Source organism: Ptychodera flava, chromosome 8 (genome assembly GCF_041260155.1).
Source record: "Ptychodera flava strain L36383 chromosome 8, AS_Pfla_20210202, whole genome shotgun sequence".
In the NCBI taxonomy this organism is placed as follows: Eukaryota; Metazoa; Hemichordata; class Enteropneusta; family Ptychoderidae; genus Ptychodera; species Ptychodera flava.
The window spans coordinates 6,771,334-6,797,610 of record NC_091935.1 but is presented as its reverse complement, the minus strand read 5'-3'; the positions used below and the strand labels follow the sequence as shown (position 1 = coordinate 6,797,610).

Sequence of the window (26,277 nt, the reverse complement as noted above, 5' to 3'; positions counted from 1 at the left end):
GCTTTCGTTCATAGAAGCATATTCGATCTGATACGGTCATATCACCCTATCGTTGGCACCCCCTGCGACGCTAAAGCCAAGTTCAGTTTGAGGGTACGACGAAACATCAATCACACTCTTGCAACAGATGTTTATTCCAAATAATCGCCGCAACTTACCAGAACAGATTTCACAGAGAAGTCAAAGATGATATGAGAGGATCACCCGTGCTTTATAGGTCAAAATGATATATGAGAAAAATGATCGATAAAATGATCGTACACACTGCTGCAGCCGTTAGAGGGCGTACGTTATTCGTCCGTATCAGGTCCAGATCCCGATCCCCCAGAGTTCCAATCATGGAGCCAATCGAGCAATTCTGTGGTCCTGCTGGAAAATTTAGGCGGTCACTACTCACAAAAGCATACCGAGGTAGACAGTATTCAGCTTGTAATGCCAGTCTGTACATGCGTAAACCACAGGGGACCCAGAAACCTGGTTGTTTGTATTGTTATTTATGTTTACATTATAGTCGTGTTTGTTGTTGTTGACCAATGAAATTCAACGAACATAATTGTGTTGTTGTTGTTTCAAACCACAGTTATAGGGACCGTGTTCAAACGTAATGTAGACGTCATAAGAAACAGTATAAGAATGCTATCATTATTTGACCCGGTGCAACTCTCTCCAAACGTACACTCTCTTCAGATACCTACACATATCCTGGTCCTTTCATCCCTCCACAAAATGTTGGAGAGTCATCAGAGTTATAAAGCGCCATGGTATTATGCTCGAATAAGATAATCAAGAAACATAATTGTCACATGACAGTCACATGACAGCAGAATTAGTTAAAAGGGGCTGCAATGAATGAAAATATTTTCAAAATGTGTAAGACCCAGGACTCGAAAAAATATTGATCAGTAAACAATTTGCATAATAAAACTGCATCAAATGAGAACTTTTCACTTTTCAACAGCATTTTGTACGGGAGCCCTTCAAGCACAATTTCACCACAGCTAGCCACTAATGTTATCATGCACATTCAAATTGGTTCCTCCTGAAGAATTTGACAGTATATTTTGTCAGGACCTGTCCTACACATTTACAGTTGTTTTACACCCGGCACTTCATTCTCAGAATCTTGAATCATATCAATTAATTAACTTTGATCACATCACAATGATATACAATATACTCACTGAAATGATAACCATCCTTGATATCTGTTTATTTAATCAATTAAAGTAGGTACAAATGTCAATAAATTAGTACATGGAGGAAACTCTGAATATAAAGTTACAAGACATCCGAGTACAAATTACACAAAATCTCATTTCCAGGTCATAATAATAGACGAGCCAGCAGTCTTTTTTTCAGCGATTTCAGCAAATATAATATTCTTGAGCAAATAGAACATGTACATCAATTAATCAGAATTCATTAGCCTGTTATTAATTAATAACAAAATTCCATTGTCTTAATTTTGTTGCAGTTCAGTTTGATGTACAAAAGTTCTCTTTCGGTTAGGAAGAAGTTACAAAATTTCTCCCATAAACACAGAAATTCAACATTTATGCATTTATTGATATTATATCAAAAAAAAGTACATGAAATTTGCTTCCATTGATTGCCCATACTAGTGAATCTGTATATACAAAATACTTCACAGGCGATTACAAAACTGAAAATGCCAGGAGAATCCATGATTTATATGAAAGTTAACTTTATCTTCTTGCAAATTAACACTATTTGAAAACACAATATTAGGATGAAATTTACAGAGCCATGGCTAATTTGCATATGTCCATATCAGGGAAATATGCAGTACCTGTCAGCCATATATTGTTGTATACTTTTTTGTAAGGCACTCCTTGTGAAATTAAATGACTGGTTACAACATAGGGAGGTGACCAAATTCCTTCAATATGATGTAGTGACAATTAACACAATGATCACAACCACACTGTTGTAACTTAAATCTACAACTAGGATTTCCTTTCAAATCAGTGAAGTTATGAATCCGCAGTAACAAGTAAGTCAGGTGGCTCCCCATGTTTTACACAGCATTTAGTGTTGCCTTTTAATAAGTCACTTTGATAGCTTATGATTGCATGGATTAAATACACTATCTATCTGTTGTTAAAAATAATTTTTTGCAGCATTTCCTCACACACCATTCAATCTATACATCAACAATTTATCATTTAAACTATTATTGTCTATCAATAGAAACTACGACTACTTGTCTTTGACATTGGCAAGTAATGTTGTCATGTGACCATCACATGACGCCATTAAGGTCAGTGCCAAGTTATTCTGATTTCAACTCAAATCATGTCATTTCGCAATTTAGGATGAAATTTTTGAAGTATAAAACGTTCATGAAAGGTTCAGAAAAACCGCAAACTGAGGATTTTGTTCAATTTAGGAGTGTTAATATTGCCCCAGAATTTTCTCATTTGCTTACAAGTGTGACTGCAGTAATTTCTTCTTTCAAATCTACACTCTTCTGGGCAGGTTTATACATTGTTATCATACAATTAGTCAGGCCTGTCAAAAGCTGCCTTAATATATGCATAAAAATTACAGTAAATTTACAATGATTGCTTTCAATTGCTAACTCTGTACAGTGATGATGAAAACATTGATTTTTATAGGGCTTTCATGAAGCTAAATGCAAAATATGGAAAAGCTAATTTCAATCATCAATGTAATTATATGTGCTTGAAAACCAATAAAAATTTCAATATCATGGTGAGATACGACCAGTCACTGTAATGTCAAGTTTAGAGTGCATTTAGGCACAGTTACATGTAGAAACAGTCTTTTAGTAAATTTACAGTCAATTTACTTCTCATCGTCACTTTGAAAGTATTTGTGTCCATAATTTATCACATATCTTGGCACATACATATTCATAACCCTGTTACTGATAATTTGTATTCCTAAATTATTTTTAAATACTTGAGTGTGGATATATCTGGGTCATATGTCTTATTAAATCTTGGACAATATAAATCAAAGTTGGAAAATAATGTTACGTTGACCTTTGACTTTTGGTATTTGCTCTCAGTTGCCATTTCATTTCTCATTACCTTGAATAGCTTTGTCTTGTACTGGGGGGGGGGGGGGGGGGGCAAACTGCATGATATAGAAATGCATTGTGGGTAAAAATTGACGTCTCACCACAGCAAGAGTTTGAGACAGTGATCACATAAATACTTTTAACGCAAATGTTAACATTTCATTGCAAAAAGTCCTGTTTGTTTTTGAAAGTAGTTAAAATCATGCATCTTTTTGTTTTAGTTAGGCTTTTCTTATATGAAATTCCTGTATAACCTTGAACTTTACTTTGATTTCAGAAACGTTATGTATTTTACCAGTCAAAATTGAAAATATTCAACCACCAGACTCACTTAAGACTCACTTAAGGTGGCAAAATCATATTCAAGGTATCAAGAATTTTGGGAGAGCTTAATCACTCAGTAACTACGGGGATCCAACTCTGCTTTCAAGTTACCAACAGGGCATTTATATTTTATGAAGCTTTCATACGTAATGCTGGAATATTTTCTAAAGCAATTTTATCAGAGTCATTTATTGCTTCACCAGAAATACGACAGTCAAACTTAGCTGAATCAATTCGAAAGATATTTGTAGTACTATTGTAACTTTTTGACGAGCCCCTGACATCTCCAATACAAAAGGCTGCCATCAAGTGTTGGGGTCAAAGTTCAAGCAGTATTGCACTGTTTGTAGTTACTGCTGATCTCTTTGTCTTTCTTCATCTCTCTTTACTGTCTCATCAGCATCATTATGCTCAGCACCATTGCCATGACGACCAGATGTACTGATGGCATGGATGTTTTGATAGCTGTATGTATAAAATAATTTGAAAGGTATCAGTAATTGATTCTGATTGGTTGTAGAATACGACGATGTTCAATAGTCAATAATGACCTTCATTGACCTTTATGAAATGTGATTCACTTTAATATTTAATGAACATGTCTTCAATATGGTTTTTCTATCTCGCAATCCAAGTTACCTGTATTTCAGTGATTGAAAATACTCTTACCTATAGTGCACACAGTTACCCAACCTAATTAACTGTGAAAAAAATACTGTTTAAAATTAATACTTACAAGATCCTACTGCAAGACACTCTCCGATACAAATTCTTTGAGACGAAATGACAGGAGTGGATGAGTGATAGCCAATTTGCATTGCATCATGGTTCACCACATTACCTCCACTGACTGGGTACAACAAATACCTACACGCTGAGTCAGTGAATGAAATATCCTGAAATAAACAGATACATAAATATATTCTGATTATATCCACATATTAATGCTCTTTTTACTGATATGGAATTTATGGAAATTATTTGGACGATAACTAATGACGTTTCGGAGTGTTTGCTATTTTACCTGTTTATGTATATGAATATACCAACGCATATACCTAGGTGTAAGTATAGTTCCGAATAACTCTTATATCAAATTGAAATATTTTAACAGTTCAGTTCAGTTCAGTTTATTTCAATACAGGGCCTCGGCCCATCGTACAGAATATTTACAAAATACATTTAAATATAATCGATGGTCAGTGAATTTCTAGCCGGACACAAAAAAATGTATAAATATACAAAATCAGACAGAGAGAGGAAAAGGAAGAATGGTTATAATCCAGTAGACAAATAAAGATACAACAACAATTCAGTATATTCAATGAGTCACAACAAATATCTGCTAAATTGTCAAATCTGAAACTATTTCATCACGACGTTTAAAGGCATTCCACAAATACTTAGAAAATTGACAAATAACTTGTGGATTTTGGGAAGATAAAATTCTAATCAGCTTGTCCTGTGATGGATATATTCTCAGTGACATTGGTATATATTCGTCTCTAATGTCTGCATACAATGGACAAATAAATACAAAATGAAACTCTGTCTCAATAACTCTATATCTTTTGCATTTTTACACTAAACACACATTCTTTCCTGATATGGAAGCTTTAAATGACGCCCGGTCTCAACATTAAGTCTATGGCAAGAACAGCGAAAATTTGATAACACAAGTTTGTACTTCTGGCTTAAAATATTTAATATCTTTCCGGTTCTAGTAGCGATTTAAATTCACAATACAATGTTAATCTAGATGAATCTGTGATTTGTTGATGCCATTCCTGTCGGTAACAATCTTTAATTCTAAGTGTGAATATATTTAAAAGTATTCTGGATTGCCAATTTGTTTTTGATGGTCACGTGACCTGACACGAAGGCATAGCCAGAGCACTTGGTGTCCTGAAATCTTGTTATTTTTTTCGCATGAACGATTCGGGTTTTGCCTGTCAATGTTTCCGCAAGATATATAAGACCTAGCTGAATCATGGGAATTGGAATTGTGGCTTGGAGAGTTGCCATTGGCGTGTTTTTTCACCCTAAAAGTTGGCGAGTCGTTTCAACTGAACAGTACACGCCGCATACCAAGTGGTCGAGGCAACCGAATTCCTGTACAGGTGTGTATGTTGCTGCATTGTCATTACTTATGTAATGCTGGCTACAAATGGCCTAATTTTCTCCGTGGACATTTTACATGCATGGATGGAAGAAAATGGTAAATTTGACATGAACATTGCTCAAGATTCTGATTCTTTGGGCACCATTTTCAAAAATTGCGCGTTGGAGGCGTGTGATGTCATCGAAGACGACAACATGCTCAACAGACAACCAACGTGCCACAAATATTGTGGGCATGTTTGAAGTGACGGCGAACCCTCATGTTTCCCGTCTGCTTCAATTGAGTGGAGATATTGAGTTAATCCAGGCCCAAGAAATATTTTAACAGTTTAAGGGTTCAAATCAGTACTCTCTTAACAATAAAAAATGGCTATACAGGCATAGCATGTATGATAGAAGACAATGATCATGAAGTTGAATGCTACCATAAACACTCTGTATAAATCATAATCGCAAAACTTGTTGCAAAAAGATGACATATATTATGTCGCGGCGTTTGTGTTTATTTGACAAGGGTTTTGATTAATTAGTTAGAGGGGATTCGCACATTCCTCCTGAAGAACACACTGAGATAGTTTGATCTGTGAGACAAATTGTTTACTGAGAAATAGCATCAACATAATAAAATACCATACTTCTAAGGGTTGCCTGTCCCTAATTCTCAAAACAGTCAATTACAAAAATGATCTGAATCCAAATGCAAAAAAAGTGCAAAACAAATATTGTATTGACTTTTTAAATACCTGGTTGTCATTGGTGTTCCGTTTTCGTGTGAATTTCATGGTCGTCACGCCATTGTTAGTCGATATCATTGTATTTGTGAGATCTTTGCGTGCGTCCACTGGAGGATGGGTTTTACCTGAGGCCCACCTGTCTGTGATTTCTGATTGGCCATCCATCTGAAGCCACCCAACAATGATGTCACTATTTGCCTGTAAGAATAAAATAATACACGCACATCAAAGTATGTGCATGCATGGTCACAAAGAATTTTCAAATTTAAAATAATCCTGCGACATGTTTCACCAGAGACCTTTCAGTGATCAAAATGAAAACAAACCAAATGTTAATTTCCTTTAAATTTTTTGACAAATCACCACATTATGAAATCAAACGACTGACCACATCATTTGCTATTATTTTATGTTAAACAGAGAAAATGAATTGCAGTACAGTGAAGAAAGGATGATAATGACTGTAGTATTTGACACAAGAAAGGCTATTGTCACCTCATAAAGACGCATGATCTTTGTTGGACTGATTCCCGATGGTGTGTGACATTACAGCGCCATCATTAATCGAAACTAAATATTTGTTTTAGACATTTTTGACACCTCGTACAGAAATATATAATATGCAGGCGATGCTTCATGAGATGACAAAATTTACAATTATGATCTGCAACAGCAAAACGTGCCCTTTTCTATTAGTTTGATGAAATTTTCTCACTGGAAACTCTGACTGAATAACAGTAAACAAGTAAATGAAAATTAGAAAAAAATAGGAAAAAAGTAAAACAAAGACAAGTAAACAAAAACAAACAGGTAAACAAGCAAACAAACAGATGACTGACTGATCAATTGTGAGACTAAAAATGGTCAAAAAAGAAAAAAAGGCAGAATAAACAAAAATAAGTAAACAAAAACAAACATATAAACAAGCAAACAAACAAACAGACTAGATTCAGTTTGCTATGGCATGGTCCTCCCGACTAGATTCACCTTGGTAGTGGCATGGTCATCTGCTCCGCTAGGCGACTGATGCCATATGTTGTGGGTTCGAACCCGATTGAAAACTAGCCGTATTTTCTATTACTCTACAATGGTAGACCATTTTTTCTATTTTTTTCTATTTTTTATTTACTTGTTTACTGTTATTCAGTCATAGTTCCTTGTGATTTACTATGCTGGTATAAAAAGATGGTGTTGAAAGTAGATATCAATCAATAACATAGCATTTCTCTGTTATTTATGATAACAGATTAAAGCATACAATCATACTTCAAAGAAACCAAATGAGAAGAAGATCTACACAAACCATGTATCTATCATCTGAGAAGCCAATGCCAATCCACTTAGCATTTCCATTGCTATCGTATGCATTTCTGGATGTTATCTCAAAGGTCATAGTGTCATCAAACCCATCGTACACCCAAGCTGCACGGTAGGTACAGTCGCTACCAGAACAACCTTGTGGGGTGCTCCATTGGCCACGGCAATGACCTGTACTGGGAGGGGCATCTGGATCCTCTGAAAATACAATTGGCTTGCTATCATTTTGAGAAATTTACTGACACTGTACAAAAGGAAGGTACTACCAGAAAATTGCACAACATATTAAACATGTGTTATTGGTATAAATGACTTGCGCTTCACTGAATGCACCATGGAAGAACTTTTCAATTGCAGAGTTGTATATACCATATAGTAGATTGATTTTTCATGGGTTACTGAAATTTTTCATAATATGTACAATTGCAATTCTCCACTGTATTGCAGAAGTGCCATTTGCATATCAAAGTACATTTATAATGCATTGTTTAAACCTTTGAATACCAAAGTCAAATTTTGTCACCTTTATGATACGTACACCGGTCAATATTTTCTTAACTTTTGCTAAAATTTTGAAAAAAATCTGTAGTCAATGAAATGTGATGTCCTTTTGATCCAAAATTATGAAAAAAAATTGCATAAAAATTCATAAAATTGGTAAAATGTTGCACCAAAATTTTTGGTGGGAAAAATTTCAGCACTAAAAGGGTTAACACCAATGAATATTCTATGACTCATAATCCTACGGTCTGCATATGCTTAAACAATGCTCATTAGTAAAATTTGCATAAATAAATAAATAAATAAAAAAATATGTACAACTATTCATGAAATTGAGAATTATTTGAATCAAAGAAGTGTTTGTATTTCTGAATACTTTATCTGCAACTTTGATATACATTGAAGTCATTTTTTTGTCAATACCATGGACACACGCTTGTTCAGTGTACCGTCAAATTTCAAAGATATCTCAACTTTTCACGGCAGTTTACAAATTTCTGAATTTCCCCAAGTCACAACATGATACACAAAAGAAAATCCTGAGTCAAGCACTGGTTTTCTAAATTGATGTAATTGTGGTCACATGCACTGACCTTTACATCAGTGAGGGATATAGTGAAATAAAGCTATGGAAGATGAATATACTACCGTAATATGAGCAATTCATTATCAAATCAGCATTTAAAGTTCTCTGAATGGTACACAATGTATGCAAAATTTGTTTCCAACACATTTTCAACATACCGTAGAAATTCATGCTTGTTACACCTCTTTGGGTTGGTAGAGTTCCATGATATTTGAGTTCATCTCTTCTGTAGAACATGTAATCTGTTGCCATGCAGGTCTCTATGCCAGATGGCGGTGTGTGCCAGTAGTTGCCAGGGTCCTGACCTTTGGCCCATATGACATGAGTCAAACCATTGGATATGCTGTGGTCAGTCATTTCCATTGCTAGTCAAGACAAAATAAAACAAAGAAGAACTTGGTCAAAGCTCCATAATTAGCTGTATCTTTTCGCTATTTTTTCAGAACTTTTCTTTTGTGATTTTCCTACACTTTCTGCATTGAATCCCTAAACTGTAATTAAATGCCAAGTATTTAGCATATCAACACAACCTATATGACTATAATCTCCATTGTTATTGTTGAAAATTGTATTCAAGTCCGGACTAGAATTCATTTGTAAACAATAAACAATGATCACTACACATACAAGCTATGTTGACAAAAAGAATACTTTCAGCATGACAAACAGATTAGGGTCAGACACGGTGGTTGATATACAGAAGCAGAATACTGAAACACTTGCCACAAGTTACAGCTTATGTCCCTCTAAGGTAAACGCAAAAGTTGGATGAGGTCATTTCCAAAATTCTAATTGAAGCCGCAGCTTCTAGTAGGAAATCTTTTCAACCATTTGTTAGGGACAAGTCCAAACACACAGGCAACTGCAATTACTCATTTTCAATGATAAATTAAATTATATACTCCCCTCAAGTTCCATTCAACTATCTGAATATTGATATTTTTTTTTTGAAATATCACACTTACAATTTATATTGTTCATTTTGAACTTGAATTTGTCATATGATTTTAATGATAATGGTGTCAAGGCTGCTGGTTACAAAAAATTTCAACAAAATTTCACTCTATGAAAAAAGTCCTAAAATTCAAAGTAAAACAGGAAGTTACAGGACCGTGGGTGCACAATAGGGTGATTACTGATGATGCAGCCATTTTCATACACTGGGTAGAAGGACATATGCAAAGAGGGGTCAAATGGTCGTATATGTATAGGGAACACTTTTTCCAACAAAATACGGAACATTTTTTTCTTATTTTTCGACTCAAGTTTAATTGCTATATATATTCACACACATCATATGCAAGATTCAATGACAATGAACGCCGGAAACATGGCAAAATTGTGGGATTTTGGGACCAAACACGACATTTCCGATCAGTAGCGTGGCTTTTTTTTACATTTGCATAGATTTATACGATAATTCAGCTTTTATACTTTCAGCAAATCTGCACTTTTCCAACTCCGCTGATCAGTAAGTTTTACATAACTATGTCCTTTCACTAGGAAAGATATATATCTGTGAGACCAAACAGCCACTTCAAGCGCTTACAATTGTGATAGTACCGTAATCACAGAATCCAAAATAAATGCATAAATGAGGAAAAGCTTACAAATTTTTCATTTTTGAGATGTGCTATACCCATTTTCCAAATGCCCTTCTTCATAGTATAATATATGGATGAGAGTCCATGGCACACATTCCCCATTGGCTACATGCACATCCCTACTTCATTACTTGTTGTCAGTAATGAGATGAACCGCTTGTAATGTAACCAAGAGGTAAAATCAGGGGCACAAATCGAAAAGTTGCGGAGGGCGCCCTCTAGAGGCCTTTTGAAATTACTAAAGCACTCAGAGAAATACCTTTGCGGGTGAAATTTCACCAGTCAGAATCACTGACAGGTTTCTCCCTCTACAAGACAATATAAATCTACCTTACCTGTGAGTTTTCTTCGATATACAATTGTAGTGACACCATCTGCTTCTTTCCCAGTTGCAGCGACTAGACTATCACTACCATCACTGCTGTACCAATCATCTGGTCGTGGAGTAGCTCTATCTCTGGTGTAGAAATCACCGATGCGACTCAATGTACCCATCTTTACACCACCGATCACAATGTCAGTACAGTCCATGGGGTGAAGATCTGTATCAGCGACACAAACTCTTTGAATAAGTGTGTTGTGGCAGTGTATTAAACAGGAATTTGAGGGGGATTTGCCTCCCAGAGCAGCAAAGTTAAAAACTTTCAGAAGAAAATTTTACGTCATTGAAATAGTGCAAACATTTTCAGCCTAGAATTACTTTACCAACAATTCATAAACTGTTCAAATATTACAGCTACACCTTCTTTTAACATTATGAACAAATAGGTTACTTTCAAGTTGACCAAACACAAATCATATGTTGCTTTTTCTTTTCTGGGAAATTCAAAAAGTGGATTTGTTGGTCCTACACTTTTTACCACCAACAGATCATTTGAACTTGTGAAGAGTATACAGCTTTGATGAATGCTCCAATAACTATATTTTGTATATGTTTGATGCATCCATGAAACATATTGTTGAATGATAGTATAAGAATACAGGGAGGTGTTGAAACTGTTGTCATGAAAAGACAATATTTATGCCATATTAGCTAGTGACTTCAAATATCTGAGTGAATTGGATGGTATCAAGGGGATGAATGACATTGATAAAGTGGAAAAGAAGTTTGGATGCAATTTACAGACTAAGTTTAACAGCCTAGTTACAAGACAAGGATGCCTTTGATGACGGTTTATATGTTGTGTGATTTAGAATACTGGCACATTTATAAGAATATTAATGAAGAAGCTAATGAAAAAGCCATCTTGAGTGTGTTACACCATCACACTGAAACAATATCAGTACTTACTACCTGGCCCAGGTTCAGTTTCAGGCTCTGAGCTTGACTCTGGTTCTGTTTCTGGTTCTGGTTCAGTTTCCGGTTCTGGTTCAGTTTCCGGTTCAGCTTCAGATTCAGGAATTGCAGTCCTGCAATCATACATTTCAGAATTGCCTTGCTCTCGACGAAATCTCTGCAGAACATCTGATGACTCTGACTGATCCAATAAGTCTGGAGTACCGATAAAACTACGGCGCCGCTGTCAAGTAAGATCAAATACCAGGTCAATACTTGACACAGCAAGAAGTTTCATGCAGATTCAGAAATTCAAATAATATAATATGTGGGTTCAACAAATCACACAGATATTGTAATAAGTTCAACTGAGAGTAAGCTAAACATTTCTATTTACTATTTCCAACAAATTCCCTTTAATGTGATTAACTCTAGTTGCTGTCCACTTAAAGGCCAGGGACTTGATCCCCAGGATCAAGTTTGCTTTTGTCTATAAGAAGATTATGGACTGTCATATCCTTTTGTTCTCAGTTGTAATCTAATAAGTAGATTTCCCTGCCAGACAATCTGATGCTGGCACAGACCTTTAATGCTAGGCCAGGGACTATCAGTACTTTACACAGATATTCATATTTGAAATATCAAAACTTGCAATCTTAATGTAACTTGTCAGGTTGTACTGGTATTCCCAGTAAGTATCTTTATCTAAAATGAGCATCCAAATCGGATGAATACAAATGCCATGGATTCATAAAGGTATATCCACGTCTACAACTTACCCTTGTCCCAGTATTTGTATTGTTGTTATTTGCTGGATATCCATTGTACTGGATTGGAAAGTTCTGGCAAGTCCCTGCCAAACCTGAAAGCAATTAACAATACAATACAACTGCACAGTGAAGTTTTGTAGATGCTTACTATAGAGTGAGTAAAACTAAAACAGTTGCTCTGGGGAGTCCTCAACTCAACTCTAACCTAGACCCCTTAACTTAATGGCTTTTGACAGTTACTTACAATCTACATATCACAGTTTGTTGTTGAAGATAGTGTTATGGAAGGTTATACAATTATGTACTGCTGTGTCATATGATAAAGCTGTGCCACCAACATACTACACTCTAAGCTTTTTATACTTGGTGACCATTAATAATTCTTTTTGACGGGAGAACAAAACCAGATACAAACTGAAAATACTCATGTGTTTCTGTACTGTTATGTTGCAGTAGTCTAAAAGTGACACTATCATCTCTGACTATATGTATACAAATAAGTAATTAGCTGAAATGAAAATGCTGAATTTCTTCACCACTGTCATATTTTAATTGCATCATCACTTAATAATGTTGCACAGTAAATTGCCTTTGGTCAACTCCCTCAAGTTTATATGCCAAGTGAAAGCTGAGCAGTCATCATACGATTCAATAATTAGCTTATATGAAAATGCAAAATGTCTTTTATGCAATTCTACCATCAATACATTTATACGCAGCAAGTTTCATTAACTTTGGTCAAGTCGATAACTAGGAAAGTTGACTAGTTATGCAAATTATTAATTAGCTGATTTAAAAATGCATACTGACTTTCATGATGTACATATCATCTTCAATGTAAATCGAGACTTTTGTCAACCTAGCTCAAGTCAAGCAAGGTATATAGCCCTAATTAGTAAAGTTCATGACATATGCAAATGACCACAGCCATACTCTCCAATTAAACTCCTAACTGACCTTGAAATCTGTCATGTTGCTACTTCATTAACATATTCTTTAAGAACATTCATGAGATATGATATTGTCATTCTAAGAAAAACTGATTTCTGAACAAAAAAATATGCAAATTAGTATCAATTATGCAAACCACACCCACCAAGACAGATGAGTTCTTCTAATTCTCAAACAGAAAGTACCAGAGTTTGATTCTGATCTGATTAGGGACTGGTCAGTTTCTTCGGCCTAGGGGGGGGCCAGTGGATTCATGGGGGGGGGTGTCACCCTGTTTTTGACACCCCCTGGATTAAGAAACTGACCAGTCCCTTAGCCGTCCTTTAGATATTGTGCTGACAGACAGACACTGACAGACTGAGGCTGAGATCTGACAGACAGATTGAGGTGCGATATTAGCTCACATGTGTGAACTCAAATTGTGGCTAATTACTTCACTTATAAATATTTGAAATTCAAACAACTGACCATCCTTCTTTGAGAATGATAATACAAGACTGAAGGATCAATCTCCTCTACCAGATACAAATAACAGCATTAAAGCTGCAGACCAATTACTATAATATTTTCAAAGTTCAAAATTTTACAGTGGATTTTCTTTGGGAGGTCCTCACATATTGATATTTAACACATATACCTTCTACTTGATCCCTTCGATGTTAAATGCATGCGAATATTCATCTGTAAAGTGCAAGTTTTGACATATTTTGATTTGGTATCAGATAGCTTAAGCTACGTCTAATGATTCTTACCCATTGGTCTGACTCCAAGACCAACCCACGTGGTCGTCTTCACTTTGAGCGCAATTTCTATCTCATCTCTAGCCTGAATTAAAATTTAAAAAATGAATGTGAGAGATGAATCATGGTCAATGAACAAAGGAAAACAAGACAGTTTCTGTTTGACAACTAATTGTCGAAAGGTAACTTTTATACAAATTAAAAGCAACTTTACAGATGCCAGACTGAAACTCGATAGAGAGCGCCCTCAGTTGACAGATCTTTCAGACTGTAGCGGATGCCAACTATGATTGGTATTGGAGTATTTGCATCCCCATTATTACATTTGTGTATCCATACAACAAACTTGGAGGAGTCATGATTTCAGAAATGGTGATAATAGGCTTCTGTTCTGTTTTTTTTTTTATTCTGTTTGTTAGTGACATCAAATTTTCACTGTGCAGAATCGTGGGGTCATAGGTCATGTCTATATAAGAAGTGGCTGAGTAGAAGAGATTGAATTAAATTTTTTCACATGTATCTCATCATTAAATGTACAGTGTTATACTGTATAAGGCTCACATAATGAATTTACAACTCATTTTTATTTCCAAATAAAAAGTTGCAGAGCATGTGACAAGGTTGTCAAAAGATTTTTTGAAAAAATTCTTTTGCATGTCTCAAGATGTGTTGCCTGATTTCAGTGCATTGTGACAGGTTTGGCAAGATACAGGTTTTAACTTTGGGACTTATTCTTAGAGAAGGAGAAGTGAGTTTGCTGAAAATGGGCTGCCTTACCGTCATTAGTTTCCAGAACATGTCAAAGTCTTCTGCAAGCTTCACATGATAATAATGACTTTCTGCAATATCTGCAGTAAAGCCTGATGGATTTACTGTTGATAAAAGATAAGACTCTCATTAAACTAACAGTTTTTTAAATCGATAGTAATTGATAAAAATCTTCATTGCTTTCAGACCGAACAGTCTCAAACTGTCATGTTTCTCATCTCTATAAATTCACCCCTGATTGCAGGTAAACAAGTCCACAATCACAACTGATATCGAATTTGCACCATACTATTTTGGCAAATGGGTAAAAGGGATGATATTGATGGATTTGGGCCAAACCATTGTGGCAAAGGGGTAAAAGGGATAATATTGATGGATTTGGGCCAAACCATCATAGCAAAGGGGTAAATGGGATTACTTTGATCATACCAAGAGCATACTAAGGTAGGTCACTGAAATATACAACATACAAGAATGCTTTGTGTTTGGTAGAGTATTACATCAGTCAAGTACAATCATACCAGTAAACTGCTGAAAAATGAAATGCTGTGATTCCATACCTCTCGAGCAGTCATCACCAAAATATTCTGGCTCACAGTAACAGACTTTCTTTGGGTAAGTTGTTGCCATGGTATCCAAACATTTTCCATGGTCAGAACAATCAGTGTCATTGACACATCCATCTGTCAAACAAAGGCAAATATGTACTTTCTATATTGGTCATAGAATGACAGAAGTTGTATCTATTTGAAAACACAATTTTGTCTTGATGATAAATATGAATATGTTACCATGGTTATAACTGTATATACTCTGATCTCCATTTGAAGTCATGATTCACTGATTAGGAAGGGAAAGACCAATCCAAATCAGTTTCTCATTTGTGGGCATTGCCATGGAGACAGGTACAATGTACAAGTAAGGAATTATGTGATTGGTTGTCACTGGATTTGCTTTATTACTGTACAATTTGAACTGTAGGCAACTTGGAATAATCCATGGCTGTCAAAAATTAGAATGGCTCAATTGAAGAATGTCAGGGAAATTATTAGTGACTGTGCAATTTTAATAAGTTGAAATTCTGAGTAAAGTGGACCAATAGTTGTAACAAACAGAATTGATATACAATCACTGTACTGCAGAGAAAGTAGCTCATGAATGTTATGTGATTTGATTTCTGTCATTAATCTGAACAATATGATTAACATCATTTTAATATGAAAAACTGTCAATTTTTTTAAATGATACCCAAAAAGTGGTATCTTCAAAAACTTTCAATGGCAAGATTTCTTACAGTATCTGCTTTAAAACTGAAGTGTTTTTATAAATAGATTAATTGAGACAAATATAATTTATCATCTTGTAACTCAGGCTCACAACTGACCATAAATTCCACAAACAGGAACCAGCAAAATGAAACCAAAATATTTAAAAATAAGTAATGACAACAAGCTCACTTAATCATATTATTTTGATCTACTATGATGATAAAAATGTTCAATACGCATTTAATAAACCCACACACATAGATATACATCAGAAAGGCTTTGATGACAATACAATTTCAAGCACTACTATGTCCCAAACTGGCTGATTATATTATAAACCTCCTACAGTTGTTAAAATTGATTGGCTAATATTGCATGTTCATTTCATTACGTAGTCATCGGAGTTCCTGAATGCTGCTCTTGCTGGCTGAATTTTTTTATGGTGTCAGTATCTGTCTCTATCGTTGAAACTTCCATGAATTTTATTATAAATTGGCATTTTCCAATGTGTTGTAAGCAATTTTAATGCTGTGTGAAATATACTACAGACCACTTACCGACATACTGGCAATAATCGCCAAAGTAACCAGGCATACAGTCACACGTGTCATCACTATTACATGTGCCAAGTCCAGAGCATGTCATATTGTCATCACATCCCATATTATCATCTGAGATTAAACGAGAAATAAACCAAGAAGCTGTTAGGATTAAGCAATACGGTTTCGTGAAAAACCCAACTATACACCAAATAAAATACGCAGTTCACAAAAAAACACTTCTATACCTGGGCTTTGATGTGCTAAACTTGCCTGTAATTTTGATATCGGCACAACTCCAGAAGAGGTATCCACCAGATCTGTTTGCGGTCCACTCTCCGGCTTGTCGTAGCAATCGCAACGTACATTTCTCACACATGAAATCTGAAGGCAAAGTGACTTCTACCTGCTGGGAGCTGTCGACAGTATGAACAATAAAATGCAGAATTGGTGAACACTTTTGATCTTTTAAACCTTGCCCTACATAATAGTTTTATCACAAAAATGCAACATCTTGTTATTTTGTGTTTATCTTCTAAGAGATTTACGAGTAAGTCCTAACAAATACCATGCACCTTTAAAGATTGCTGCTTATTGGTTGGCCGACTTTCCCTGACACTGATGAATTATTCTAAACAGCCAATCAGCTACAATCTTCTTAACCACTCCACACTGACACCTTTTTTGCCATGATTGCTGTTCAAACTATGGATTTCCTTTGACTAAATCTTTCAAATCAGAGTTAAATGTACCAACGTGATACTCCTTGTGGCAGTCTGTGGTCAACTTGAATTTTAGAAATTTCAGCACTTTAAGCTTTAGCATTAGCTGACACATGTTTATCTTCAAATGTTTGACCTCTGAGAGTTAATATCAAGACAAGAGTGGTATGAACTGTAGCAGTATGGTATATGTCAAGTGAATTGTCATGAACAAAGCCAAGTGCACTCAATAGATTTATTGAAACACAAATCTAGGATGTCTATGATGACTGCTACACATGTGATGTTACATTTTACATTATTTTGCCCCTTTTTTACCTTACATATGCTTCTGGCATGCTGACAGTGATTACAAATACACAAAAATTGGGACTGAAAATCTTCAAATTTTGAAAAACCTATTTCTGCATTTTTTTCAAGTTAATATCTGAAAGTAACATTATGTTCAAGTCCAGAAGCGAATCGATTTTAAAATTCTTTGTTTCACTTATAAAATTTTACAGGCCAAGCCCCTGACTATTAAGCAGAAATGCTTACAGTACGTCATACTGGTCGTACACTTAGGTCCCAGTCTAGTGGTGCGATCATTTTGCATCAGCCTGTTTGCAACACGGCTTTTTATGGCAATAGAGCCTTTTCTGTATGTGCTCCCCATTTGTGGGATGCTTTACCATTTGTTATAAGGCTTGCTAATTTTTATAACAATTTTAGAAGTCAGTTAAAAACTTATCTTTTTAGCTCATTTTATTCCTAGACATTTTTTAAAATTTTATCTCCTTGCATTTTATTGGTGTTTTCTCGTAATTTTTATTTATAATTTACCTCTTTTTTAGTGTTGTGTGAAAGTGCATTGAGATTTTTAAAATGTAATGCGCTCTATAAGAAATAAATATTATTATTATTATTATGTTCAATCTCTTGATTAAAAAAATACTGATATATGAAAATGAAGACTTCCCACATTCATAATAGTGTCAATTTGAACTTGACATTGATCAAGTGTGATGTAATCTATTTCAAAGACGAAAATCTCTAGATCATTCACAAAATGTTCTTGTCGGGGAGCTTGTTCAGAAGTACTAAATTAACTTAAAAGTCCTTGCTAATTTTCATTAGGCCAAATAAAAAATTATGTGTGTGTTTCCGGTAACCTGACCATTCCTAGAAAAAACCTGCTGACCCTATAGACATCTTTTTCGCATTTAAAAAAAATTTCAAGTAAATTCTCTGAATTAATTGTATTTTATGGCTTTCAGCCATAAAAACAAACTAAAATTTCCTGTGGCCTACGCTACCCTAATTTTTGTAGGCAATCATGTTACTGAAAACACAATTTTTTTTATTTGGCCTGTTAGTACATGTACATGTATCTATAGATACCCCAGAACAATGTACTATCCAAATTACAAACTCTTTGAGTGGATTTAGGAATTCGTTATAATTTGTACAGTCCATCCAGGAATATTTTTGGAAATTTCTACACAGCAAGCCTCAGTGGTCCAGTACATGTAATAGGTAAACGGTTCTGGTGTCAGTATGAACTTTCTTGATTCAGTGGTGCATTCATTTTCAGCCTTAGAGGGCGCACTACTCCAGAATATACATACATGTATTGTAAGAACAAAGCCTGGAATTTGAATGGACCACAGTACAAACAAACCCACATACATAAAGCACACAGAAAGACATTTATTTCTATACGCCTTTGTACTTGTGGGTTTGTTTGTAACAGCATCATGTGATCTCTTGGGTGTGCTGAGTCTGCAGAACACTGTGCGTCTATTTTATTCCATTATCATTGTATGTGACAAACAGAGCATGATATAGGCTGCTGGCCTTCAGAATCCTGGCAGAATTCAATATAACCCCGATGTCTATCTGTTTGCTGTAACGATGATTGAAGCTTCATCAGCAGTGTCAATATCAAACATATGAAATGAAATATATGAAAACTTACGTGGAATCATTTTGGTTGACAAAGTTGTCCAAATCTGACTCTGTCAAATTGTACTTCACTTCATCACCTTCCAAAATGTCAATCAGAACTCCACCCTAGGGGGTACAATAAAAGCAAAAATCACATTGAACTTATGTCAATTTGGTATTTTTTCGTATAACTGTAAGTACCCATTCTGCACCAGTGCAGTATCTTGTATGAAGGAAACAGTACCACAGTTGGTAATCATCAATGGTAAATTCTTACATCTAATGTGAATATCATATTCCACAAGCACCAATTAGTGTTGAGTTTAAAGCCAAGCATATTGAACTATATATTTACCACTGTTAAAGCATAGATAAAAACATTTTCCATATTAGTAACTCCAAAGTAACACATTAGGTTGACACAGGTCTAGTTATTGGCTGGAGTCACATATGCACATCAATTTTGAGCAATTCATATATATTACAATAAAAAATGATTATAACCTAGATCAAAATGCTTTAAGCATAGTGTGAGTAATTGTCTTCTGCAATAACTGTGTTAAACTATCAACAAATTTAGTGATGTTTGATCGTAAAAGTAACAAAAATGTCAATGTTTCTATTAATGGATTTAAAAGCTGACTGACACATGTTTACTTGCTGACAAGCAGTATATTTGTATGCCCATTGCAAAATGGTAATGTATCGTGACTGAGCACAAGTACATGTTGAGATCTCTACAGGTGCCACTTACACACACAAAGTGAGATTAGATTTAAAACCTATTCAACATTAACAAAGCGATGTATTGAAATCTGTGTAATTTCCATGAAGGTGCCTGCCACATTTTTATATATGCACTAGCAATTTCTCTGTCATTGTTTTTGGAGTGAGTTTCCATTGTCTTGTAACACAGGTACCAAGTATTTCTGTTGCCCACCTTCTATGATACTTAGGTATGGCATGAAGAGTTGACCCCATAAAACTTTGTAGGTAAACATATGGCTTCCGTAATGCATATTTGCATGGTTCAGTGCAGTCACGACTCAACTTTCTATTTTTTCCCATACTGTTTGAATGGTACCACACAGTGCTGGCTCTAACACGTGTTCTTTTCTTTGACTCACGTATTTAAATCGTAACGCTTGACCAGTTTCTTGGGAGGTCATGACAATAATAATTGCAGAGTAGAGCCCATTTGCCATGCAGAGCCCATTATTTCAATGGGTTCCAGACAAACTACCGTTAAACCTACATATTCCTATGAGCAATCAAATGGGGTTCAATTTACTCGGGATGCGGACATAGGGTATTGAACAGTACCAGGAAATAACTTTGAGAAGCAATTTCCACTGACCTCCTGAGAACAATGTCTCTACAGTCAACTTTTGATGCACCGAAGCTCCTGAAGAAAAAACTTTTTCTAAACTTTTGTCAGAGTTTTGAGAGTTAATTTCTAAAATCATCAAATAGAGACTTTTGAAGACATTTACATGTATGTACATGTGTTATCATTAAGATAATGAGGCCACTAAATTGCAAAGGTGAATACATACTGACAAGTGATAATATTACCAATGTTGGAAAAACTTCTTCCAAGAGTTGGAAAATAAACTATTGAGAATAATGGAGCACTATAGTTTAATGTAGGTGTTTTTCCACATTTATCAGATTGTGGAAATTTCCAACCGGGATTTTATTTCCTTGCAGCAATTTTCCGTTTGGGTCAGACTGTCTGTCTGCATAAAAATGAGGTTAGTCTCAGGTGATTGTTGTGCTTCTGAAAGATTCATGTTTGTATGCAACCATGTCATAGTATTTTGTTGACAATGCACAGTCTGTAACTTAAGTAGACAGTCTAGAACACTCAGGTGTGTCCTGTCACAGCCTCAGTCAAATCAATATGCCATGGGTGTAACAGGTGTCACTCAAATGACAAGGAGTGTTGAACAAATGACCTAAGCTCTGGCAAAGTGTGAGAGGAAGTATCTTGCTTCATAACAAACTCAAAAGTTTAAATTCCCTTTGAGTGCCGTAATTTTTTCCCACCAAAATTTTTAGTACAACATTTTACCAGTTTTTGCAAATTTTTCTGTAATTTTCTTGCTAATTTTGGACCAAATAGACATATTTCATTTGATACATTTTTTATCCAAATTTTGGCAAAAATCTGGAAAAAATTTACTAGAGTATATTTTATAAAGGTGACAAAAATTGACTTTGGCGCTCAAAGAGTTAAAAAAGAGATTTAGTCAGCTCATTTAGTCCATCTACAGTACATGGAAGAGTATGAACTTTGACCTACCCTGTGCACATATGCTAAGTGCCATGTAACATTTAGGGACTGGCCTTTCTTCAACACCGTCAGAGGTCCAGCTGAAAGGGCAAAACATGAAAGTTTGATTGAATAAGTTCACATAAAGTGAAAATCTATAAATCTTCATTTCAATCAATACCATTTGCACACGTTATCTGTAATCTTAATTTAAATACATGACCTTTGACCTATTTAGCTAATGACTGAAAATGTGATAGATATTATTCAGATATAATTATCATGCAGGCAAATCCATCTCTTATTATTAATTATTACATGCCTCTATATCAAAAAGTTGTATGCCCAACGAATTTTATGGTGACTTGATGATGATGTAGCGATCCACACAGTCAGAGAGCCTCAGCAGAGCAGTCTGGGTAACCAAGACAAATCATTTGACTGAAAGTGACCCAGAACTATATTCAATTTTAAAAATTTAGGATTCAAAAATGATCAAACTACATGTTTTATATAGAAAATCTGTTTTTTTTGAAAATTATATATAATAATTGATAAACTCATGACAGCTATCATTTAGATATATGTATGTGACATTCGATGATGAAAATGACCTTTTTAAGGTAGAATGCGCCTCAAAAGTGAAAGTCTTAAACTTTTGCTCAAACTTTCCTCAAAGAAACTTTCAACCTCTTACCAAATCAACAATGAACATTGGGGGTCACTGTGAAAAGTTTTGAACTAGCGAAACAAATTACCCAACATTTTGCAATATTGGAAGTTCGAAATGGCCGCCATCCCTGTTTAACTCTGTGGGGAAAAATAAATTTTCGCATTTTCGAAAAAGTAAAAAAGTTAAAGCTTTTCTTTCTCCAAGAGCTTTTAAATGAGCCCTCACAAGTGGTAGATTAGAAAAGAACTGTAGAAATTTGACAGTCTAAATATCTGTCCCCGGGGTGTGTTCTACCTTAATGGATTATAGTCTACCATGGGGAAAAGCATGTGATTGTCATTTTTCACTGAAACCTAAAATTCATAGGGAAAAATATGATAGTGTAACGAGTGCCATGCCATGCCTGGTGTACAATGATATCCACGTGATATCAAGCCTTTCTCGAATTGTTAAGGCTGAGAAATCTCTTATACAAACTTGCTATTGTTATATATTTTACACTATTGAATTCAGTTGCAACCCTTGATGTTTAAAGATGCTACAATCATCGGCCATCCGTGAGAACATATCGTAATGTATTGTTTTAACATAGTCATAAACTTCGTCAACAAGCTCTGCCTTTTTAGAACATCTTAATACTGTTTTGACAAGTTTTAGTTTAGTTTTGGACACCTTTTACATTCTTCCAGTGCATTATGTAATCAAAGTTTAAAGCATTCGTTACAATATGTAGATTTGGAAAGATTTAAGTCGTATACTTTCAAGACAAAGGGTAGAAGCCAGCTGGTAGAGACATTGGACAGTTGACTTTGTAGTTGTCTCCATGACTGTTTAGCAATTTGGTGTATATAACCAATTGGTGTCAGCTTCAATTACTGCAAGCGTTACAATCCCCGACCGATACCTCTCATTATGTGTGAAAAAGCAATCGTGACACAAGAGAGGCAATGGACTATTTACACATGGGAAGGAGACCAGTTGCCCTTGGGTCCGGCAAAATGGTCATCCGCCCTCGGGTACATTGTCCCACCGTCCGGACGGTGATTGTCCCTTTATTAACCCTTTTCCTGCCAAGGCCATATTTCACCACCAGGTCAAGATGGTTAATATAGAAATAACGGGCGACGCGCTGACCATTAACGTTTATTTGTGGGTAAGGGCGAGAGGAAAGCCAATTAACGGGCGAGGCTTGCCGAGCCCGTTAATTTTGGCTTTCCTCGAGCCCGCGCCCATAAATAAACGTTAATGGTCAGCGCGGAGTCTGTTATTTCCATTATATTATCAACGAACCCCCAAAACCGTCAAAATTTACGAAAATTTCCCCCGCGACGCGCGAACGACAACGGGGCCCCAGAACTTTTCAGTGAGTAATGCGCGCACTGTAAAAATTTTGCAAATCCGGAGATTTTTCAAAAAAAGGTGTCTAAACTTGGCCCACAAGTGCTCCATTTCATTTTGTGATTGATTATGATCTTCGTACAGATTACAATTTACGGTTTAGCTGAAAAGTTACGATGTTTACGATATTATTCATATTCACGGGCTCATAAACAAACTGTTATTGCGTATTTGTGGTCGATCACATGGTTCAGCTCGACCAATTAAAATGCGATGGACAGGCATGGTAATATAATTGTAGGTATTTTTATTAGTAATAGGCGTTTTTTGAATGTCAAAGACAAGATAATAGAGCCTCAAAAATGCCGATATGGAATAAATTAATGTAATGACACAATAATCAGTAACTTTTTGGGGTACTGGTAACATGCTGCATTGTGTATACATGTTTGGAACAAATACACATCTCTGTCGAAACAATTGCACACTTTTCATGACAAATTTTCAGGTGCAGCCAACGAACAGTGCACTTTTAAGGGGTCCTTATTTTGATAAGATATATTGTACATGACATGTAATGTGAACTGACTACTTTTAAGTCAAGAGGGTAATTAATTAGCTGTTCATAATTTGCCCTCCAACTGAAAATTTTTCGACTTACCCTCCCGCACTCAAACTTCATTTTTACCCATTCCCCACATATTTTTGCCTGTTTCCCCTCCCCATTTAGAATTTTTGAAGCCTCCCTGTCCTGTGGCGGAAAAAAAACCCTTGATTTCCCTTGCCCTGGAAAAAATTTCCCCTAAAATGTTATCATTCCCCTGCAGACATGAAACTCCCCTGCCTTGTGATAAAAACCTGTCGATTTTCCTCATATTTAATTTTATAACTATCAACCTCCTCTGTCCCAGTTTTACAAGTAGGCCTAACTTCCCCTCTCATCGTTTTTTCCCCTATCCCGGTCCCCAGGCCAATCAACCGATATCTGCCATGCCCGACAGAAAAACTAAGATCTGCACCCTGCCAGCTAAAAATATATCCCCTGCCCAAGAAAATTAAAGGTCCCCTGCCCTCAAAAAATTGCTCCCGGGATAGCTTTTTCGATAAATAGCTCCGTTGGCTGCACCTGAATTGTCGCTGTCAGAATCTCCAGCCGTTTAAGCCTAAGTTCAAAGCACTCTCCATAGCACGCTATCTTGCCATAATTGGTTTCATCTGTTCAACCATAGAGGTAGGAAGACTACCTCCATGGTTCAACATTACATTCGTACTGAATGGTCTCTATTTTTTAATAGTTCTGTGTTCGGCTCACGACGTTAAAAAAGCAATGCGCTGTTCCTTGAGTACATTGAAACGTGTACGTTAAGACAAATAAAGGGGAAATATTACAAGTGTTTGCAAACAAAACACAAGAGCTTCTGTAACACGCCATAGCTTAGTGCTAAGTAGAAGATTTATAGCGCTCTTAGGCTAGCACTGCTTGGCAGCTCGGAGCCGGTAACCACAGGCGTTCTGTTTTAATTTTGTGGGTAGTTTGTAAAAGTGTAGTTTCTGCTACGCTGCAATAATTGTAGCCTTGGTTGGCCGTGGGGCTTGGGCTTCTGTCGTGCGGCTCGTGCCTTGCTTGGTTGGGGCAAGGCACGAGCCGCACGACAGAAGCCCAAGCCCCACGGCCAACCAAGGCTACAATTATTGCAGCTAAGTTTCTGCTACGTTCCGACGTTCTACGGAAGAGAACGTCGGAACGTAGCAGAAACTACACTTTTACAAACTACCCACAATACAGAACGCCTGTGCCGGAGAGAAACCTGCAACGCAGAGAAAGCGCTACTCCAGAAACAAAACTACATAACGATAAGTTTCGTAGCAAGCTTTACATATTTTTCATGCCGAAAAAGTCATCAATGGCGGAATTGGGCCAGGTTAACCTTACACTACATAATGAACATTGGAGGGTACGCGAGAGAACCTTTTACCGGGCCTTTTACGTACCGCGTACGTACACAATACACTACAACCGCTGATTGAACCAGTCTTCAATAGTTGTTTGACTTTCACATGCACACACATTCTATATATGATTCCTTCGCAACTCCGGGGGAATGGGGACGGTAGTACATAACAGAATGTGACGGGGAAAATAAATGGAAAAATCGTTGCGATGAGTGAATTCATGAAACCACTTTCTGGTTTAAATTTAATGTACGCCAGGTGATATCGTGGTCCGCGCACCTTTGCAAGCTGTCGCCAGTGAATTGAATACTTGCAAATTGCATACATTCAGAAACTACCCAACGAAACCGCAAAAAATGCGATGTTAACCTTGAATCGCGCGAGTTCAGTAAAAATTGTGAACTAATGACGGACCATTCTACGGTACCTACCTGGACCTGATCGCATACCGCATGGTCCCCTGGTACGAACGTTGTCAAGGAAATCGAAATCGAACTCTCTTGCAGGAGGAAATGTCATCCGTACGTGAGCGTGGACGTGACACACCAACAACACCAGAACTGCCACAAACGGCGGTATCATCGAATGGTTTTTCATCGTCATTCTGACAGTCAAACGGTACAAAATGATAGCGATTGACGACTGATTGAAAGTTATTTACAGGGGGCACATCGGCCGACGCGTAGACTGTGTGATGAATAGGAAACTGTGCCGTTTTCGCGGCGTGTCGGGCCAAGGTATGGTATTGTACCGCGTTCGGCAGTATTGTGTGAACTGGCAATAATAAAAGGTGCAGCGATTGAGCGAAAGCTCAAGGGGAAAGT

The 26,277-nt window shown here is 36.2% G+C and overlaps 1 protein-coding gene across 1 annotated transcript; it reads right to left on the bottom strand.

Annotated features, from left to right (window-relative positions):
• Positions 1-1,186: 1,186 nt before the first annotated feature.
• On the bottom strand, positions 1,187-26,277 carry LOC139138321 (uncharacterized). The gene is made up of 16 exons (XM_070706649.1): positions 25,885-26,277; positions 21,520-21,590; positions 19,246-19,340; positions 16,840-16,982; positions 16,585-16,698; positions 15,320-15,442; positions 14,769-14,863; positions 14,004-14,076; positions 12,310-12,392; positions 11,546-11,774; positions 10,590-10,796; positions 8,809-9,015; positions 7,550-7,761; positions 6,256-6,444; positions 4,128-4,287; positions 1,187-3,856 (listed from the first exon to the last, which is right to left on the bottom strand). Exons 1-16 carry the CDS (start codon positions 26,054-26,056, stop codon positions 3,777-3,779), a joined length of 2,253 nt encoding a protein of 750 aa, XP_070562750.1. The 5' UTR covers positions 26,057-26,277; the 3' UTR covers positions 1,187-3,776.